Source organism: Passer domesticus, chromosome 1, assembly GCF_036417665.1.
Source record: "Passer domesticus isolate bPasDom1 chromosome 1, bPasDom1.hap1, whole genome shotgun sequence".
In the NCBI taxonomy this organism is placed as follows: Eukaryota; Metazoa; Chordata; class Aves; order Passeriformes; family Passeridae; genus Passer; species Passer domesticus.
Window position 1 is genome coordinate 54,574,554 of NC_087474.1, and position 22,824 is coordinate 54,597,377.

Below are 22,824 nucleotides of genomic sequence, written 5' to 3' on the forward strand. Positions count from 1 at the left end.
GCAGCCTGCTGGGCGGGCCCAGCCTGGCCTGCTGGGAAGGGGGGTGAGGGGAGAGAGGGCTTCCACCCTTTTTCAGAAAGCAGGCACTAGAGAGAACCTTTCATGGTTTCTCCTTCCTTAAATATGGTATTCATAGGAGCTTTTGTAGTTCCTCTAACTGGCTAATCAGTCTATCAATTCTCAAAGCCAGCCAGCAATTCATTTTGCCAGGCATGGAGGAAGCTGTAATGTTCTTTATAGAGAGAATTATTGGCAATGGAGAGAGGCGGGGAGACTGAGTGGTGGTCAGAATTTGAATTTATTGTGGATTACATATGCTTATATACTATTCTAGGAAGGCTAGTAATTTTTTACTGCAATGATTGGGTTAATCATCACATAAACAAAATCATACATTTTGCAACATCTCTTGTTTGCAGAAGTCTTGATGTGGTCTTCTTTCTAGATTCAATCTTCTTGCAATCTTCAAAGCTCTGTTTGTTCTTGCCAAGGCATCCTGATTATCAAATCTCTTATGCTAATCAGGTCCAAAGTGTATCAATAATCACTTCCATGTCTGGTGGGGTTTTTTTGCTTAACTGAAACCCAAGCTATTTCAACCCACAGTAGCCTACGTGGGAAGATTCCTTTTCTAAAAATCTCATTGTTTATGGCTGCCATATATGTGGCTTACATTCACTGCACAGAAATATGACCTAGACCTGTTTTTTCAGATGTGTATTTATCCTCAGGAGAAATGTGTAAGTGGGTTTACTTTTGTTATTGTTAAGGAATGATAACCCCCAATTTCATGCCCCTATGAGATTCTTCAAACCATGTTCCCCCCACTCCCTCCCTCCCTCTCTGGTGGCTAATTTGCTGCAGTATTTTTGAGGGAAAATGTGGTCCTCTGTTAGAAGACAGTTGCTGGAACTCCAAAGCACGGTATTATTTCTTGTATTAGTTTTCTAGTTACCTCCCAAGCCTTGGCTGTTCTGGTAGGGAATGCTTCTGGTCAATCTGAAAAGGTATCAGTTAGTACCAGTAAATATCTGTACCCCACTTTTCTTGGGAGTTACATAAAATCAATCTGCCCCTGGTGTCCAAGGCCCATTGCCTTTCCCAGTTTGTCCCGATTTTATTTTGGTATTTTTGGGATTAGTCTGGAGACAAAGATCACATTGCCGAATCACCTGTTTCACAGTGGCATATAAATTTCTAGCTATAATCTCTCTGAGTAGGTGCTGGTATAGGACTTCTGCCTCCAGTGCCTTTTCTTGTGTTCTTCCCTAACCAAAGGTCATACTAAATATGAGGGAATGATCAATTGCCCTTGTGGGATGAGAGCCCACCCTTCTTTATTATATGACCCGTCTAGGTCTGAAATTAAGCTTTGATCCTCTTTGGTATGTTTGGCTCACCTTCTAGGGAGATTTGCCTGTCAGGCATTAAAGCTCCTTCTGTTTTTACCTCTCCTTTGGCTTTCTGTTTTGCCTCTTTGTCCACCAACTAATTTTTTTCTAATTCCGAGCTTACTTTTTGGTGTGCTTTGATGTGCATGATTGCCACTTTCTCAGGGAGTTGGACTGCCTCCAGCAGTTTCAGAATCTCTTCTGCATGTTTAATGTTTTTGCCCTGTGAATTTAATAGTCCTCTTTCCTTCCAGATTGCTCCATGCACATTGACTCCAAAGGCGTATTTTGAGTCTGTATAGAAATTTACGGTTTTGCCTTGGGCCAGTTCGAAGGTATGAGTTACAGTAATTATCTCTGCCTTTTGTGCAGAGGTGTTGATGGGCAAAGGTCCTGACTCTATTATTTCTTGGCTGATGGGGATGGCATACCCAGCATGTCTTTTACTGCTTAGGACATAATTGCTTCCATCCTTGAACCAGTTTTCCGTTTTCTGCACAGGAGTACCTTTCAAGTCCAGACACTTCAAATATATCGCTTTGACAGTTTCCAGACAGTCATTATGCACTTTTTCCCCTGTATTTCTGCTGAGGAAAGAGGCTGGGTTGACAATGTTAGTTACTATGATTTCCACATCACCTTGTTCTACCATTGTGGCCTGATATTTCAAAAATCTTTGTGGGGAAAGCCAATGCCCACCTTTCATTTCTAGTACTGCAGATACTGTATGATACACTTGCACAGTCATTTTCTGGCCCAGGGGAAATTTTTGGGCCCCCTGGATATTTAGTACCATGGCTGTGACCACTCACAAACATCCAGGCCAACCTTTTGCAGTTGCCTCCAGTTATATGGAAAAGTAAACCACTGCTCGGCAATATGGGCCCAGATCCTGTGCTAATATTCCTGGGGCAATCCCCTGCTCCTTGTGGGGAAAAGAGTAAAAATGGTTTACTCACATCTGGGAGTCCCAAGTCTGGAGCCAACATCAGAGCCTTTTTTACTGACTCAAAGGCTTGTATAGCTCCTTTGTTCCATTGAAGATTTTATTGTTCAGTAGTTGTCAGGGCATACAAGGGTTTAACCACCAGTCCATAGTTGTAGATCCACAGTAAGCACCACCCAGTCATCCCCAAAAAGGTTTGTAACTCTTTCACTGTTTGTGGCCTCAGGGTTTGGCATATTGCATTTTTTGGGCTTGTCCCAGAGTCCTTTGTCCAGAACTGATTTCATATCCCGGATAAATTACCTCCCACTGCATTACTTGGGCCTTCTTCTTAGATACCCAGTATCTCTGGAGCTTCAAAAAGTTTAGCAGACACACTGTCCAGGTCCGTCAAGTGTCCTTGCAATCAGGATATCATCTATGTATTGTAACAGCTTCCCTTCTCCAGATGGGGCCTTTATTTTATTAATAAAAAAGGACTTCTCTTGGAAGGGTCATATTGAAAAATGAGACTATAAAGTTGCATTTTTTCTCTTAAAATTGTAAAAAAGAAAGGCTTTTCTGGAATATAGTGATGAGTTTGTCATCTTTGGAGAGCTTTTATGACTTTGTCAAGGACTGCACGAGCTTCAGGTGTTAGAGTTTTAGAAGAGTTGATGTCCCAGTTTTCTCTTAGTAAATTGAAAAGTGGACTTAGTTTATCATTGGTAATTTTTAAAACAGGTTTAACTTAATTGATTTCTTTTAGAAGCTGTTGTAAATTTTGTAGATTGTTGACACTGGTTTGGAGTTGCATCTTTTGTGGTGTAATTGTCTTTTTAGTTATTTTCTATTTTAGATACTTTTAGGGTGGAACTTCTTGCATTTTTGTTGTACAAATTTTAAGTTTAGCATTTTTGATTTCAGTAACAACACTAGCATGGGTGTCATAGGTTAAGGAGGAAGTGAGTTTTTTGGGAGGTTGTAGTCAAACCAATCTGTGCTTGGATTTGAATATTGGCACCTGGTTTGGCCACTGAAGGTATGGACCGCCTCTGAGAACACAGAGGGTTAAAAGCAAAAACTCCCAGGAGAAAGCTCTCTTGGTCCCGGTCCGTGAAGGAGGTCAGACCTCCCCTGCCCGGCCAGGGCTGGGTGGGGCAGGGAAAGCCATATGGCCGGGTGAGGTAGGCCAGAGCCTTGGGCAGAGGAAGGGGGTGAAGGCCTTGCAAGATGGAAGGGTGGAGGAACCCTGAGAAGCATCGGGCCCCTCCCCCGCCTACCCCCTGGGAGAGAGAGATAGAGAGAGAGAGCCAGTACCTGTGCTGCCTTGAAATTCGATATCATGGACTGGCAGCACGGCTGGCCAGAAGAAGGGAGGGATGCAGCGTGAAAAAAGTGCCTAGCAGCTGTGGGAGTTCTGGGCAGACAGAGGCGAAGATTTTAACCCCTTTCTAGAATGATGGAAACCTTACGAATACTGAGCGTCCTGAATCAGAATGAGGAGAGAGAGATGAAGCATGACGAAATGGGCAAGTGTGAGGAAAGTTGGTGCATGTGAGAGATGTTAGAAGGGGTGAGAAGAATTCTAGGTGTGAGGAGATGATGGAGTGGCCTTGAGCTGGACTCTTTCTTGTATGGCCATAGACACACCTATGTGACACAGAGACTGCATTTAAGAAGAGGCAATGCCTTGAAGCCAAAGAGAGGGCAGTGAAGCAATGGCGAGAACAGAGACAGCTGAGGAGGGTGTGAGATGCCCTCTGTCTTTAGTGAAGAGGAAGATCTCTGTTCACAAGGCCCCTCGGCCCCAGGGGTGAAATATGGGGGGGGACTGGTGTCCCAAAGTTGAGAGACTGCTGCTTTTGTTAGAACTGGGCAGGGCATCCTTAAAAGAGGAGCCCTAAAGACAGTCCTGGTCTGTGTACAGTAGTGAGAGCACTGGACATGGAGAGAAGAAGTCACGACGGCAAATGTTCTCCGGGTGGTGCCATGAGTGACATGGAAACACAAGAGGTTTCAATTGTGTTTCCGGGGGAAGCCTATGGTGTAAGAGGAGACTCCTTTCTCCCTGATGGCCTTAAGAGTTGATTATTTGAAGGATGATGATAGACTCAAAAGTTGATTATCTGAGAGATGGCGATGGTGTAGAAATCTGTGGTATTATTTTACGCTGTAAAAGAAAGGGGGGGAAGAGGAGAAATGTATTTGGGAGGTTTTCATTCTTAGCTTTTTGTCTGTTCCTTTTTAGATGCTGTAGTTAATAAAGTTTATTTCCTTTTTTCCTAAGTTAGAGCCTGCTTTACTCTGTTCCTGATCACATCTCACAGAAGCCACTAAAGAAAGTATATTTTCATGAGGGCATTAGCATTGTGCAAAAGTCAATCCATGACAATAGGTTTGCTTTATTTCTGTTTGCGTTGGAGCTGCAATGAGCAAATTATTTATGTAGTGTAGAATAATGGATTTTGGATATTACTGTTGAACTGGAGACAAAGCTTGTGCTACAAAATATTTGTAAATTATAGGCAAATTTTTCATTTTTTGGGTCAATGATTTTTAGTGATATCTCTGCATGGGTTCTCTTAGATTGATGACAGGAAGTGCAAAGGCAAATCTTGGAGCATTATTAGGATGAAGTGGGATGTGGAAAAAACAGTTTTTTAAATCAATGACAATGAGATGTTTTGGGATCATTAATAAAGAAGGGAGTTCATGTTGAAGAGGTTCTATGTCTTCAATTACTTCACTGAGTTTTTTAGGTTATGAAGCAACTTTTAGTAGTCTGATGTCTTCTTGTGGATGACGAATGCTGTGAATTTTAGGGACTGTTTGTGGGGGTGATGTGACTTTGCTGTAATTGTTCTTTTACTAATCTTTTAAGGATAGTGGGGTTTTTTTTGTTAAGGCTATTGATCAATTCAATCCTGCCCGTGGGGATACAGCTGGAAAACTTTCAGCTTTAAGCTGCAATTTTGACATGCTGTTTTCCCATTCAGCAGCTACTGAGACAGGTTCAAAGGCTTCTAAGTGATCTGTCTGTGTTTCTACAAAAGCTTTCCTGAGCTTTCTTGCTTTTGCTTCATGCATCTCTCTCAGTCGAGTCATTTTGGCTTTGCTTGGCTCTTGGCTGCTGTCTGCCGCTTCTGTTTTCTCCTCTGCCCACTCCTCTGCGTGCAGAGCTAAATCTAAAGCTCCTCTACTACCTGTAATTGGAGGCTGGGGAACCAAAAGCGGTAAAAATTTTGGAAGAGGCTTGGGAGAGGAAGCTATACAAAAAGAATTCTCAGAATTATAAAGCAATCTGCTTGCCTGAGCTTAATTTGAGAGGGTGACTTCTTGGGAAGGGGAAACTGTGGCAGGAATGACACCCACAGCTCTTTGGTCAGGCAAAGTGGATTTGGAATCTTCTAAGGCAGAACCCTCTTGCACAACTTTAGAACAAGATCTGGCTGCAACTTGTTTGGAAGAGGAACAGGGCACGGAAACAGCAGCCCTTGTTTTTCAAAGACTCTTTAAACTCTCATTTCTTGGACTTGCTCGACTCTCAACTTCTTTAGAACAAGACTTTTGACCCTCCAAATTCTTGGAACCCAATGAAGATCTTGAACGCTTTCCCAGGAAATCTGGGGCTGTATGATTTCGCAGAGGAATGGGAGGATATTTGGTTGGAGCATCAATGACGCAAGGAATCTTGGAAGAAACAGAGGACACAACCGAAGCTGGAAGCTCATTTGATTCCCCCTTCCCGGGGATTGGGGTGCTATCCACACTGCCTGGAGAAATTCTGGACACGCTAGAAGGAACTCTGAACAAAACTTGAGATCTCCTTAGAGGAGGACGAAAGCCCAGCATACTTGGAATTAAAGTCTTAGAACTAGGTGTTCTGTTTTGGTGTTCTCTTAGGTTTTGTGTTGCTGAAATAGCTCCCAAGGTGTTAAAGAGTCTTTTTTCCCAGCCCTGTGACCAAAGAAGAAGTTGAGATTCCTCGTCTCTGGTTTTCAAGGTTGTTTATTTTCTCTTATCTAATACATTATTTCTCCGACCTGCTGAGATCTGTCTAGCAAGTCAGGTTGCAGCACACTGATCGCCCTTGGGGTGGTGTTATCTTTTTATACTAAAAAGCGTGTGTTCTTTATTTACAATAACTTTCCAATACCTATCAGCTATGTTAGACAGTCTGACTCTGCTTGAAACTAACCCAAAAGTGCCACCATCACAGCAGAAGAATGAGGACAAGAAGAAGGAGAAGAAAGGACAGGACACGCCCAAATTCCTCCATCTTGCCTCTTGAACCCCCATTCTAAACCCCCAAAATTCTACTTTTTCACCCTGTGACAGATTAACTATCATTCTACTTAAACTCTCATGGCTTGTACATCTTCATACAAAGCTGGTAATTTTTTCCATGGGTTAAAATCAAAGGCACAGGTGTCTTTGACTCCGTGCCAAGGTCTCTGAGCCCCTAGCCAGGGTCTCGAACCATCCAGGGCAGCCAGAGGAATGTCCTGGGTTCCAGCAGTGTTCAAGAAAGTTTCTATTACAATTATTCTGTTTAAAACTCTCTATTAAATCTCTGGAGACAGACATTAGTTTGATTAAAGTCTCTTCCTTTTTGAGAGAGACTAGATGATAAATTTTCTAGTTTATTTGGTCTTAAAAATCAAAGGTAAAAGCAGACTTCAAGTCTATATTTTGAGTATTCACTTTTACCTAGATTAACAAGTCTTTCTGTTCATGTTTTGAGATGTCTGAATATCCTTTATCTTGTAAAATTGTCTCAAGCCAGTAAAAAACATCCCATAATATTTCAGACAAATGATTTCCCATCTTGTTGCTTAGGAGCACCTGAAATTGCTACTTATTACTTACAAGGATATCAGCTACAGATGATGAAGGGGATGATTAAGTTTTCTTAGTAACAGCCTGGGTGTCCGGTGACCGAACTGTCCACAATTTCCTTTTTTATTCTTCTAATCTAACAATTGTCCTTACAGAGGAGCACCATTTATCGCCGTCTGGGGACTAAGTACAAATCACGAATGGGACAGGACTGCTATGAACATGCCTTGAGCTGTTTTATTTTCCAGCATCAGTCTCATTACATGATTATGACAATGGGAAGATGCCATCAGCTTACATCCTAGGTAGCAGACCAAGAACTTAATGTTACAATTTACTTTAAAAGTTTTTTGACCAATCACACAAAGCAAAAGCATATTGACAGTTGTTCCATCCAACCACTATAAGCACATGTACGTTCAGTTTAAAAAATATGTGCTTATTTCGAATACAATACCTGCTTGTAAGCCTTAAAACAGAATGCACAGAGGTCCATTATTAACCTTAGAATTTCTTAATATCTCACTAGATATACTTTTCTGCAGCTTAAGGAGTTATTTTAGACAAGTGTTAATACACAGACCGTTGTTCTATTTGACCTTATGTTGTAGGTTAAGAAGGAAGTGAGTTTTTTGGGAGGTTGTAGTCAAACCAATCTGTGCTTGGATTTGAATATTGGCACCTGGTTTGGCCACTGAAGGTATGGACCGCCTCTGAGAACACAGAGGGTTAAAAGCAAAAACTCCCAGGAGAAAGCTCTCTTGGTCCCGGTCCGTGAAGGAGGTCAGACCTCCCCTGCCCGGCCAGGGCTGGGTGGGGCAGGGAAAGCCATATGGCCGGGTGAGGTAGGCCAGAGCCTTGGGCAGAGGAAGGGGGTGAAGGCCTTGCAAGATGGAAGGGTGGAGGAACCCTGAGAAGCATCGGGCCCCTCCCCCGCCTACCCCCTGGGAGAGAGAGATAGAGAGAGAGAGCCAGTACCTGTGCTGCCTTGAAATTCGATATCATGGACTGGCAGCACGGCTGGCCAGAAGAAGGGAGGGATGCAGCGTGAAAAAAGTGCCTAGCAGCTGTGGGAGTTCTGGGCAGACAGAGGCGAAGATTTTAACCCCTTTCTAGAATGATGGAAACCTTACGAATACTGAGCGTCCTGAATCAGAATGAGGAGAGAGAGATGAAGCATGACGAAATGGGCAAGTGTGAGGAAAGTTGGTGCATGCGAGAGATGTCCAAAGAGGTGAAAAGAATCAAAAAGGTGGGAAGAGATGATGGAGTGGCCTTGAGCTGGACTCTTTCTTGTATGGCCATGGACAGACCCATTTTTTTCCTGAGACCTGGAGACTGTATTTAGGGGGAAGCAATGCCTTGGAGTCAAGAGTGAAGCAGTGGAGTGAACAGAGACGGCTGAGGAGGGTGTGAGATGCCCTCTGTCTCCATGGAGAGGAAGATCTCTGTTCACAAGGCCCCTCGGCCCCAGGGGGTAAATTTGGGGGAACTGGTGTTCCGAAGTTGAGAGACTGCTGCTTTTGTAACTGGGCAGGGCATCCTTAAATGGGGAACCCTAAAAGCAGTCCTGGCCCATGTGCAGTGGTGAGAGCACTGGACACAGGGGGGAAGAAATCACAAGGGCCGATGTTCTCTGGGCGGTGCCACGAGTGACATGGAAACACAAGAGGTTTCAACTGTGTTTCTGGGGGAAGCCTATGGTGCAAGGGGGGACTCCTCTCTCCCTGATGAATTTGAGGATTGATTATTTGAGGGGTGATGATAGACTGAAAGTTGATTATCTGAGATGGTGACGGGGTGGAAATCTATGGTGTTATTTCATTCTGTGGAGAAATGGAGGGCACGAGGAGGAATGTATTTGGAGGGTTTTCATTCTTAGTTCTGTATCTGTTCCTTTTTTTCAGATGTTGTAATTAATAAAATTTGTTTCCTTTATTCCTAAGTTGAAGCCTGCTTTGTTCTGTTCCTGATCACATCTCACAGAAGCCACTAGAGAAAGTGTATTTTCATGGAGGCACTGGCATTGTGCCAGAGTCAAACCATGACACCTTACTTTTCTACATCTTACATATTGTTTCTGCTGACCTATTTTATGGCTACTACTTAGCTCTAATCACAGTTCTGCTGTCTCTGAGTCCTGCCTTTTGCAGCTTTCCCAAAACCTGATTTTATAGATTCCCACAAAGGGCAATGAAGCTGGTGAACGATCTGAAGCACAAGTCTGATGACTAACAGCTGAGGGAGTTGGGGTTATTTAGTCTGAAGAAATGGCATCTAAGAGCAGACTTTATTACTTTCTCCAGTTACCTAAAAGAAGGCTGTACTGAGGTGGGGATTATCTCTTTTTACCAGTAACAAGTGACCGGATGAGAGAAAATGGCCTTAAATTGTGCCAGGGATTATTTATATTAAATAGTAGGAAAAATTCTTTACTGACAGTGGATAAAACTGCAGTCTCTTGCAGTTGGCTCGAATACTCAAAGAGGAAATCCAAACAAGTAAGAAATGCATTTGTAAATTTCTGGGTTGCTTAATCTTTGCTATTGTTTCAGCCATAATAATATTAACTACAGCCTCTGTGGCTGTTGCTGCCTAAACTCATTCCATTCAAACTGCCCATACTGTGGGATAGGCTTTACCTAATATCACAAAGGAATTACAAAACTAAGAAAACATAAAGAAATAATGGCTAGATTAGACGCCTTGGAAACTGCTCTTATATGGGTAGGTGAGAGAGTTGAGGCCCCAAAAAACTTGTCTACCCTGTCTATCCATAATTCCTTATGTGTCACTCCCCTTCCATGGAATGACATGGAACAGAAGTGGGAGACAGTTAAAAAACACCTTCAATGGGTCTTTGATAAATCCTTACAACAGAATATACAGTCACTTCTTGCTCAATTAAAAGCAGTCTGACCCAGGAGCCAAGTAATAATATAATCAGGATAGACATTGTGATGAGAAATTTGGCAGGTTTTTAAACATTCACTGACCTTTTGCCAGTGAGTAAGATCATAGGAACCATCTGATGGGTATCAGGGACAAAATTGTTTGACCCATATAAGTAACTGGGTGTTGGAGATTATTAGCCTATTCCCTGGTGATGCACAGCAGTCAGTCTTTATGCAGCTTTTGCAATTTCATCACACTTTGCCCCATTACAAAAAATGCTGCCCAACCATTCACAAATGGCTACTCTGTATTATAGACAGCAATGAAAGGCGCTCCTTTGTGATCAGCTGAACACACATGCTTGATTTGGTTGGGGTACGCCACCAGACTGGATCACATCAGTTGTAATTATGTCCCTGTAAATCGGGAGCCATTTGTTGGCATACAAATGCAAGATGCACAAGCTGAGAGCAAAATGAATCTGTTTATTGCAGAGTTAAGACAGTACTTATACAGTACTTAGTGTGAGAATCATTGTTCAGTCCTTCACATGCCACCTGGTTGCAGGCCTGTAATAAATCTGTTGGCCTGACAGTTTGTTAGCTTTCTCAAGATTTGCAGGCTTTGAAGAAACAGGACGCCTTTCTTTTTTTCAGATGGAGTGTAATCTACTTTCTTCCATGCTTCCCAGGAATTTTCTGCAGTGTCAGTGTCCTGGTTTAGGGCAAGTTTGGGAGATAACCCCCAAAGGGGCTTCTCTACAAAAGCAGATTCAATTGCCCCTCCCCCCTCCAACCGGTTCGGGAGAAAATATCTCCTTGGAGAAAAGTGGAAAGAAACCTGTTTATTAAACAATAGAAACCAAACAATATTAACAATAAAACTTCTCACTGCTCCAAAGAAAGCAAACTCAGAACAGTCCCCTCCCCAGGTTGCAGCTCGGCTCACTCAGTCTCTGATCAGTCTCTCTGGTGCTGGAAACGCCGTGGCCCAGGCCCGGCCAGGGGGGCCACAGGTGGAGCTGCCGGTGCTCTTCTGGGTGTTCAGTCCAGAGCAGGCTTGAACAGGTCCAAGAAAAAAGGAAAAAAATCACAATGCAGAGAACTTCTTTGCCTCAGCTAGCTAAAACTAACTAAAAGCAAGAAAAAGGGAAAAAAGGAGCTCTGTCCGGCTGTCTGTCCATCCGCAGACAACACAGTCCAGGAGCAGGAATGTGGAGGAGTGAGAACAGTCTGAAAACAAGCTGCGCGCTTCTTCCCTCCCCTCCTCACTGTCTGGAAGAGAGTCTTAAAGGTGTAAAACTTATTATTCAGTATAAACAGAACAAGACGATTGGGGATAAAAGCATCATATAGTCAACCCAGGACAGTCAGGCTTGTTTCTTTCTCACATAACCCAGATCTAATTGCTTTTGTGAATGTTTCAATCTACTACCTGCAAGGGCAGTGATGGACTGGGTGCACTGTAGTAAACTAAGGACAAGTAATAGAAGCAAAACCACTCCCAGCAAAGATAAGCATGTAGGGAACAGAACTTCTTGTCTTGACACATGCAGCACACCTGAGAAGAGGGTCAAGAAGTTAACATCTATACAGACTTGCAGTATGCTTTCAGGCTATGTCATGCATCAGAAATATTATGGAGAGAACAGGGATTTTCCACATTAGCAGGAAGATAATAACTAATGGAGAGGAAATATGCAATTTACAGTAAATCAGTAAAGCTACCTGACCAGCCCACACTAGTGGTATTACAGAAACAGGGAGTCCTGTAGCTGATGCAGCTGCAGAGGCTGCCCTGATGCCATATAACATTGATGGTTGACCAGAACAAGCAGTGATTTCCTTGATCCTTCTGGTAACAAGGAATAGTATTGATAAGAATGCATCAGGTCAATGTTTGGTTCCAAGCCTAGTGTAACTGGAAAAATTTTGGGTTTTGTCACCATGGGATGATCTCTTTAACACCTGGTCTACTGCCACCTGCTGGGATGCATCTTTCTCAGAAGGGAAGAAGAGCTCTAGCACAGGAGTTAGTAGGTCTTGTTGATAGAGCTTTAAACAAGCATGGAAGGGGGAAAGGGAAAATACCAGGCTTGCCAGTGATGAGCATTGGGATGGTGTGCCAAAAACCTGAAGCAACTGTGGACTAATAGGATCCCTCAATCTGCTTCATGAGGTGTTGGCTACAATGTAACATGCCTGAAATGTTTCTACACTAAGGCACACAGCATGAGGAACAAACAAGGGGAGGCTTTGGCCCAATCCCAGAGATTTGATATCACTGGCATAACTGAAACCTGTTGGGATGAGTCCTGTAATAGAAGGGTCAGAATGTATGGAGCTTACAGCTGGCAATGGCACAATTGGGGGTATCTGTATAAGAATCAAGGGATAAACAAAAAATATTGTCATGTGAATCTACTAGACCTCCTATCCAGGACAATGGTACTGATGAATTATTCTTTGATGAACAAAAGGACACTTTCAAGTCAACTGCTCTTGTCCTTATAGTGGATTTCTATTTGGCCTAAACCAACTCGGACCTTCACACAGCTAGTCCAGCCCAGGACAGAATCTTGCTAAAAGCCTGGATGACAAAAGGTCCTAAGGGAGCCAACTCAGAAAAATACCCTCTTTGATCTGATGCTTGTCAACAGAGAGGCTCTCATGAGAAAAGTGATGATTGGCATCCATGTTGGCCACAGTGACCACAAAGTGATTGAAATCTCCACTGACAGGAGGAAAAGTGCCAGCAAAACTTCAGTTTGACATGAGAAGAGCAAACTTTGGACTGCTCAGGGAATTATATGCAAAATACCCTGGGGAAATGTTTTTGCAGGTGCTGAGGTCCATCAGTGCTCATTACTTTTAAAACATCATCTCCTAAGGGTACAGGAGGTAGGCAATTCCCAAATGTTGGAAGTCAAGCAGACAAAGACAGAAGGCTGGTTTGGCTGAACAGGGGTCTTGTCTTGGAAATAAGGCAAAGAAAGGAAGGTGATATGTCCAGTGGAAGCAAGGTCAGGTGACATGGGAAGAATACAGAGATACTGCTTGCCATTATAGGGAGAAAATTTGTGTGACCAAAGCTCAATTGGAGCTCAAGCTGGCCAGAAAGTGTGGGACAATAAAAAGAGTTACAAAAAAAATATTAATAGCAAAAGACAGTGTAGAAATAACATTGACCCATTGCAGGATGAGTATGATCATCTCACAGTGACATATAAAAAATGCAGAGTTATTTAATACATTCTTTGCCGCTGTCTTCAACATAGATGGTGGACCAAGAGGTTCTCAGTGCCCTGAGCTGGAGGACCCTGGCTGTGAGAATGTTCTCAGCTGAACCTGAATTTTTGTGGGATCTGCTGCTTCATTTGGACCCCTAAAACTCCATGGGGCCTTCATCCAAGAATCCTCAAAGGTCTAGCTGATGTCATTGCAAAATATCTTTTGATGATTTTTGAGCAGTCTTCGGAAACTGGTGAGGTCCCAGCTGACTGGCAGCTAGCAAATGGTGTCCTGATATTCAAGAAGGGCAAGAAGGAGGACCCTGGAAACTAGAGGCCTGCCATTCTCACTTCAATGCCTAGTAAAATAATGAAAAAGATTATTTGGAGAAGTATTGAAAAACTGGAGGAAATGCAGTCATTGGGCACAGCCAAGCATGATTTCATGAGTGTAAAGTCCTGCTTGTTGAATATGATTTCCTTCTACGACAGGGTAACCCACTTAGCTCATCTCAGAAAGCCAGGGGATGTAATCTTTTTTTATTTCACCAAAGCTTTTGATACTGTCTCTCATAGGATCCTTCACAACAAAATGTCCAGCATACCACTAAATAATCATGTTACAAGATGGATGAGAAACTGGCTCACAGGTCAGACTCAAAAAGTTATAGGGAACAAGGTAACATCGGACTAGTGACCTCTCTAGTGGGGTTTTGCAGGGCTCAATCCTCAGCCCAGTTTTCTTCATTAAAGACTTGGATGCAGAACTTGAAGGAATATTAAGTAAGTTTTCTGATGACCCTAAACTGGGAGGAGCTGTTGACTCCCCTATGGGCAGAGGCCCTGTAGAGAGACCTCAGCAAATTAAAGGGCTGAGAAATCAGCAACCATATAAAGTTTAACCAGTCAAATGCCAGATTCTGCACCTGGGACACAGTGTAAGGCTCCCAAAACTGGCTTTATAAGCCACTTTAAAGGACTTACTTTTCTTTAAATACTTGAAGTTAGATGTGTGGGAAATATACCAACAAGATATTCTCAAGAGGTCAAAACAACAACAACAAAAAAAAACTTCACTGGCAACCTCAGAAGATCAGAGAACTTTGGCAAAAGTCTAAAGCAGCATTCAATCAACATAAAATATTTCACCAAACAGTAACCTATCCCATTCAACTTAGCAAACTCAAAGCCTATCTGTTGCTGCGTGGCAGGATGGTAGAAATGCTGCCAAAACCTCCCTCAAAGACTCTCCTTCAGAAGCCACTTGGAGTAAGGTGACAAGAACAGCCATTTCAATTCCGTGCACACATATATGCCACAGACAGCCTAGTGGAGAAAAGGCAGGAGGGGTCTTTGTATGATGCATTCCAGGAAAGGTTTACTGCATCCACCATGCCAAAGGGATCGGGGACAAAGACCCAACCATGTGATGTGCACAGGCTTAAGTATGGGGTCAGCGGCCAATGACCTGAGGGGACAGGGGCAGTGCAAAGGGCAGGGGTAAAGGGAAGCAACCTGTAGGGGGGATGAGGGATGAACTATTGGGCAGGGTCAACTGGCCAATGGGGGAAGCAGTCTAATGTAGATTGGCAATTGTGCTACAGAGCACCATGGGGGAAGTCTTCTCTTTCAGCCTAGGTGGGGAAAACTCTATGGTAGATCCTTCCAAAGCAATGCCTGGAGGTTTCTCTGAGGGGTTTATTACATTCCCACACCTATCAGATTTTAATTTACTAAAAGCTCTGAGAACTGGGAATTAGAAGAAGAAGAAAGAGAAAAAAAAAATGGAGAAAATAACAAATATAGCTACAAGTCTTGGTTCCAGCAGTGTTCGACTGAAATTCTAAGAGGAGATAGAGTCAAGTCATGTGCATGCCTCAAGTCTTGGGTTAAGTACCCCTTGACTTTACTGGGCCCTTCACTGAGGTGGGGCTTCTGGTCATCTGGCTACACTGGGCCTAGATTTGGGCTCCAGGGGTGGGTTGTAATGCACTGCTTCCAGTGTGCCAGGGATTGCCAGGCACTGTGGGGCTGGAATACATGTCCAGAGGGATGAGGTGTGTGAAGCAGGGCCATCACCTCATCAAAGCAAGGCCCAAACTTCCCCTCCCTTGGCACGCACCTGAAATGTTTTTAGCCTGCAATCCTTCCAGCCTCTCACACATGGCAACCGTGGCTGTGTGTATACACCAGGAAAAGACAGTTTGTAGAACAGCACTGCGCAAAAGGGACCTTGGATGATGGCCCACTGACTATGAGTCAACAGTGTGCTTTAGAGAGAAGGAGGGCCAGCTGTGTCCTGGGGTACATTAATCACAGCATTGACACACATGTCAAAGGAAGACATTGTCCTCCTCTACTCTACTCTGGTGAGGCCTCAGTACTGTGTGCAGTTTTGGGGACCGCAATATAAAATAGATATTAAGCTAACAGAGAGGTCCACAGGAATGGTGAAAAGTCTGGAGAAAAAGCCTTAGGAGAAGCAACTGAGATAATTTTGTTTGTCCACCTTAGAGATGAGGAAGCAGAGGATAGACCTCACTGCAATCTTCAACATCCTCGTGAAGGAAGTGGAGGGGCAGGTACTGATCTCTTCACTCTTGTGACCAGTGATAGGAATTGAGGAAATGGCATGAAGCGTCTGGAGATTTAGGTTAGATATCAGGAAAAGGTTTTTTAGCCAGATGAAAAAGTGCCAGATTGGGCACTGGAATAAGCTCCCTAGGAAAGTAGTCACAGCACCAAACCTCTCTGAATTTAAGAAGCTCTGAGGCACATGGTGTAATCCTTGACACTGTCCTGTACTGAGCCAGGAGTTGGAGTCAATCCTGATGGGTTCCTGCCAACTCAGGATATTCTGTGATTCTAAATGGCCCTACTGTTTTAGGGTGTTTGCCAGGGTCAGGATTTTCACCCGCTGGACCCCGGCTAGATGTTTCTCTTCACCAGACAGAAGGAGGGCCACTCGAGTCCTGTATAATTTCAACTGATTTATTGCAGGGTCTGAAAAGGATAGGAAAACACGGAGGCTAGGCTGAGGGGCAGACGGTGAGTCAGAGAGACAGCAGGATCGGGTAACAACCAGCAGAAGGACACGAGGACAAGTGCCCCGTCTTTGGGGAAAGTTACAGTTTTTGTGCACAGCCATATGGAGGGGGATGGGAGGGGGAAAGTTTTCACAGGAGTAACTAATGAAAGATACAAAGGGTACAGGATGAGTGGGGTGTGAAAGGGAGTACAGCATTTGAACCTTGGGAAAGGAATAGATTTTGCCTGACTTAGACAATAGTGCTTTCCCAGGGCATTCCTGAGATAGCTTTCTCCCCCCTGACCCCCACAGGTGTTCCTATTTTGCTGTTAAAATTTTAGGTGATACACCATTCTTACATCAAACAAGTAGTGGATAACCAACCAGATGGGCAATAACTAACTTCTGAGAATCCTTTTCTGCATTGGTAATTATTTAAGCACTTGTGAACAAAAATCAGTAATCTTGTGCTCTGCCCTATGACAATCATCTTAGCCTTAATTTTGCTATGTTTGTACTTGTGATAATATGGTATGTAAGGGTAGTGGTTACATTTCTTGAAAGGTTTTTCTTTTCCCTTTTAATATATTAGCAGGTATGCTTAATAAAAGAAAGAAAAGGCTGTTGAGGACTGTACCTAGCACAGGTAGCCTGGCATGCAAGTTACAGTTTGTTCCATGGGTGTGGGGAAATAAAGAGCCCCAGGCAACAAGACATGATCTGGTGCAGACAATTGGCATAAAAAAGGACATGGGGACCTGGGCCATAGTCCGGTGAGGTGAGGATGGTCAGAGTGGCCAGTCACCCAGAGACTCTTGCAAGAGCCATTGAAGAATGAGAAGACCTCAGAATAAATATCAATATTTTAATGGGTGCCTAGACTGTAAGGGTTAAAAACCCAGGGATTTCTTTTTTGGAATACCTCCCTGGAGGCACTCAGCTTCAGCTGTCATAAGGTTGACCACCATGGGAGCCAGGTGTGCTATGGGAAACCAGGGGCAAGCTGGTGAGGGAAATCTTCTCTGACTGTATGATTGTGATGTATGTAGTGAGTCAAGTGGGGTGCTGTCAATTCACCCGAGTTGTCCTCTGCAAAGGGGCTTTGATCCCAACAATGAAAGTCTTGGATGACTGGAGTGTGAATGGCTCCTGGATGGTTAGACAGAAAAATTTGCTAAAGAGTTGTCTAAAGAACAGCCATAACATTACAGTCCCTTGAATAATAACATTGTGTTGATGTTGCACATGTTTCTGCTGTTTTTGTGTAGCCATTACTTGGCTTTGGACTACCTGGTGTGAGAGGTTATATTTCTAGCTATTGTAGCTAGAGATACGGTTACAGGGCTTGGCACAAAATCTCAAGGCTACCTGTAACTCTGGGTAAATATAGTTCTTGCACATTAGATAGCTGCTCACATTTAAGAGCAAAGAAGAGTATGGAGTCTTCCTGATTACCTGGGAAATTGTCTGAACATAATTATGGAATGAAAAAAGTAAATGAGATTGCTGATCTTCTGTCTTTGTAACATCTAGACTGCGTGAAAATAAGATATTTAAGACAATCAGCAAAAATGAAAGCTGCTGTTTTCTGTCCACAGCAACAGATATTGCTGCTTCCAACAGGATAGTTTTTGTGGTTTATTTTCTTGATGCATGGGATAATAGCTCTTCTGATTGGTTTCATCTTGTGTATTTAGTGTGTATTGCATCAAAAAGTAACCCTTAATCCATGTATTAGGTCCACTGGATAATTGATCTGGAAGCTGGGAAAATATTAGAAAATTTTACCTAATTAAAATCAGTTGTTGACTTCAGAGATACCCTATTTTCCAGATTTTTAAAAAATTTTGCGTAATGGTATAAAGCCCGTGGAGAATGACTACTAGCAGAGTTGAGTTTTATTACTACTTTGGAATGTGGTAAGATTAATGCTTGCTGCGCCTTTGTTGTGGGAAGTCTGAAATAATAATCAGCATTTCAGTACCTAGCTGTTATTTGGTTTGCTAGTTCAGTCATGTATCATTCTGTAATACTTGAAAATTAGAATATGACAGTATGGAAGTATTGCTGTGATTTTCAGAAGTGCCTGGTTATTTAGAATCTCTTTGGAAATATTTAAAAATGTGAAACAGACACTTAAAAAAATTTAAGTCACGTATTCCCTTCTCCTGCAGCAGAGTGGACATCTGACTGAAGGATGGAATTTGTACTTTGTCAGTAGATCTAGACTTACAGATAAGGATGGATTCTCTGAATGACATGCAAGAGCAATTTAATGGCACTTCTAAATATTTTTTTTTAAATCCATAGAAATATTTTGGCATTTGAATATCTACTGTGAAAAGCTGAAGTTTTGAGAGAAAAGAAATATATTTTCTGGTATTAATCTGGCAGTTATCTCTTTTATCTATAATGTAACCACTACTAACTAGTCTGAAGAATGTCAGTGATGAGTATTATATTGATTTGGTACTTTGTTTTTTAACCAATTTGGCTAAAGACCCACATCAAAACATACTAAGTTAACAACCTAAGTGTGATGTGGAGAGGATGTTTTTTTTTGAGGTGTTGTCTTAGTTTGAATAGACAGGTGTCTGCTAAGGAAGGCAGGAGCCTCCCCTGAAATGGAAAATGTAAATCTTCTCCCTATGAATTACTATAATTTTGAAATTAAGGGCCTCTCATGGGAGTAGGAATAAAAGCTCTTTATTAGGGAAGATTTTTTTTTTTTTAAATGCAGTAATACAAAACAACACTGACAGAGTGAGAATATGACCTGACACCCGGTGGGTCAGGGTGTTGGTAGCAGTCTGATTAAATAAATGGTGGCTGCAGTCCTCCTGGAGTGACAGATGTGATTCTGTTGAAAGCAATGATCCTGTAGAAGGGTGTAGTTTTCCCTGGAGATCCAGTGGTGCTGTAGTTGGGCCTGATGTCCCTCTGGGAATCCAGTCGGAAAAGGCTGCCTGTGGTGTTCCAAATACCAGATTATATCCAGGTAGGAATACTTGGCTTCTCGCCCTGGGCAGAGCATTTCACAATTGGATGATGTAAATTTATCAGTTCACACAGTGATACTCAACGGCCCATTAACAGAAGATATGTTCCCAGAGGGAGGATTGGGTGTGGAAGAGATAAAGTAAACTGCCCACTTAACAGAAGATAACTGTCCCACCATTAACAGATGGGAAATAGAATAAACACCCCCAACTATATCTTTCAACCCAAGACAGGTGTGAAAGCCTCATGTTCTGTAACAGAATATTTTGATAGGAAGCATTACAGTTTTGCATTTGGGATGACCCTAATGTTTATGCTTTGAATTTTTATTTTATTTATTTATTTATTTAGGTTTTCAGGCTTATTCCCAAACTGTGGTCATGCAAACGTAAAATGATAGCAGACCACCTTTGTTTTTCAGAATTCTGAAATGCTGGGCAATAAGCCTATGAATTTATTTTCCTTCTCATTCTGTTTGTTCAGGGTCTAAATCACAGAACTGCTTGTGGAGCACCATTATTGGTGGGCTGACGGGCAACCTCAAGGAAAGGCCAAAGTTGACCATTATCAATGACCCTAGACATCCTGAAGAAATTTTAGCAGATGAACTACTGTCAGTGGACAGCCCTGAAGCATTGGTGAAAACATCTTTCAGGTCTGACTGATATGAATTGACTTCATTTATCTTTGAGAGGATATCTCTTTAAGATTAAATCTGTGGTGTGGATTTGGTGACAGAAATTGATACCGAAAGAGTCTGTAATGCTGCATATCTTCATACTTTAAAAGACTGTAAAAAATAAATCCATAAAAATATTGACTGGATTGGCCTTTAATTTCTTACACTTCATTAGCCTCCCCAAAAGATTGTTTACTAGGCAGAAAGTCTGTAACTAGTCAAAAAATCAACAAAGACAGCTCATTATATAATGATGTCTTTGAAGGTTGGTATTGTTTCATTTGAAAGTGATTTAATGATGAATCATTGCACTTTAGGTCAGACGATGTGCTTCATCGAGGCAAGGGTGAGTTACATCTTTTTCTATTGATGTGATGTCTTGAGAACTGTATATAATTAATGTATGAAGGGGAAGAACTCTGGCCAGGGTCTTGCAAAAAAGTGATTTCTGCTGTTGTACAGTGATATATCTATGTTTTTGAAGTGTGATATATATATTGTTCTGCCATCCCCTTTTTTATTTAATGCTATCACACAGTTGCCATACATCTCTTGGAAATATGTTTTCTGAAAAATTGTCTCTCAAAGTGAGGTAAACTAGAGAAGTCATAAGGCATACAATGGATTTTTGACTGAAATTTGAAAATTGGTGTGAAATTGGTGAAAATTTCTGTGCCCAGAAAAAGCAAAGTGAGTGGCAGAATTGATTTTCAAAATGTTTTTTCAGCTTATTTGTTGGTTGTTGAAAATTTTTGCTCTATTTTTCTTTTGTATTAAACATACTTGTGTTTAAAATAATGTTCCTTGATTTGGATAAATTTCTCTGACTACAGTGATTTTGATTATATCTCAGTCTGTGAAACTTATTCTTCATACAATTATTATTTTGAAGGTACTTTGATTCATTACATTAGGTAGTAATTTAATGTATCTGTTCATTTCAATTGACGTTTAAAAGCATAATACCATAAAATGAGTTTATGTCAGTCTATATAAATAGCCCTGTAATTTCATAGTGGATTTCCATTCTTTGATATTCACATTTAAATGATTCAGGACAAGGATTTCAGAACTTGGATCCGCCTTTTATGATGGCCTATGGTATTTAATGACTTTAAAACTTTGTATCACTGATATTTAAAATCTATAATTTCAAGAGATCTAAGTATTTGTCAGCTTTTACTTTGGATAAAAATATATGGGTAGCAGCATTCCTTACACTGCCATTGTCAAGATAATTTAAAATATTTAATGAAGCAAAATAGTGTCATGGCATTTTAAATTGTATACCATAATAAGGAGTGATGAGTTGGAAAATGTAATTTAATAAAACAGTTTTGCTAATACGGTTTAAAAGGCTTTATAAACATCACAGAATCTTTGTATTATATCAATATAGATATTACTGTATAAGGTGGCATTTGGGGGGACTTTATCAATGGAAATCCAAACAAATTGTTGTTACAAAATAAATAGCAAATGCCTAGTTTTCCAAAGAATCAAAATCCTGTGTATGTTTAATAGCTTTGCAGAGGAGTGGAAGATAAGAGAGTTGTCTTGGTTTGTAAAAAAGTGTCAGCCAAGGAACTGACACTTGGAAGGAAGGCGACTGACACACAAGGAAGGCGGGAAAGTCCCTTGATATGATCCCCTTCCATCCAAATTATTATAACTTAGAAATTAAGGGGCTTTCAGGCAAAGATATGGAAAAAGGAACAATAATTCTTTACTAATATGTAATAACAAGGCAAACAAACAACAACAAAGGCAGCAACAACTAACAAAAACAGAAACCCAAATAACAATCTTCTCTCAGCTGTCAGGCACTTTCCTCTTTGGTGTGATCTTTGGTTTAGACTCAGAAAAGCAAAGAAAAACTAAAGCTCAGTGTATAAATCAGAAAGACCTTGGAAGGTTCGAAATATACCCAAAAATGAGATTAAAGCCAAATGAGGTTAGATGTTGGTGCCAAAAAAAAAAAAATATTTTATTTAATAGTTAAAGAGGCAAAAATAAAAAGACAGAAAGATAGAGAAAGCAGTGTGCATAAGGACCGGGGGAACACGGAGTGCGACAGGGGTTAGATAGAAGCATGTCACCCTTCCAAGGGTCCCAAAAATGTCTCATTACTCCCCTCTGTTATGGCTATATATTATATTGTTGGCTTTTTGCAAATATTAAAATGGATGCTATATGTATAATGTTAAAGTAACTTTGCTATAAAACATACAGGTTTTATTTCTGTTAGATATAGTAGTGAAATAGTTGATATAAGTATGCTTGTGTTAAAATGCCTGCTTGGTTGGGATTATATCCAATGAACATATGATAAGAACCCCTGCTACTGATATGCCAACTATCAGCACTCACTGTCTGAAGACAGTATGGACCAAAGCCCAAAAACTAGAGGTGATGATAAGAATGGACTAAAACCACAACCAAGAAATGCACATGCTCTAGAAAGGCAGACCCGAGGAGGGGCCACGCTAAACAGTTCTTGGAACATGTAAACTAGTTTGGGGGAAAGTTGAAATATACATAATTGTTTATGAATATGCAACAGGCTGATGCAATAGAAATTGTGTATAAAGGGTAATTCCAAAATAGAAGGTGTGCTCTTGGCTGACTACCAAGAAGCACCCAACTGTATATCTTTGCTTTATTGTCTTTGTCTCCTCTTGTCCTTCATTAAACTTTTAAATTCTACTAGGAGAGTGAACCTTGTTTTTCACACCTCCATCTGGTCTTCTTGGTGGTGAGGGTCCCCTGCTGTGGCCACACTGTGCCACACCACACTGCGCCACATGCTGCCACACACTGAAGAGTATAGATTAA

The 22,824-nt window shown here is 41.7% G+C and overlaps 1 protein-coding gene across 1 annotated transcript in view; it reads left to right on the forward strand.

Moving 5' to 3' along the window:
* Window positions 1-22,824, forward strand: part of LOC135294711 (dual specificity calcium/calmodulin-dependent 3',5'-cyclic nucleotide phosphodiesterase 1C-like) — a 397,332-nt gene that overhangs the window by 163,262 nt on the left and 211,246 nt on the right. Inside the window, 1 exon segment of the mRNA XM_064410744.1 lies at window positions 19,794-19,965. Within this exon segment, the coding sequence (XP_064266814.1) occupies window positions 19,794-19,965 (172 nt within the window).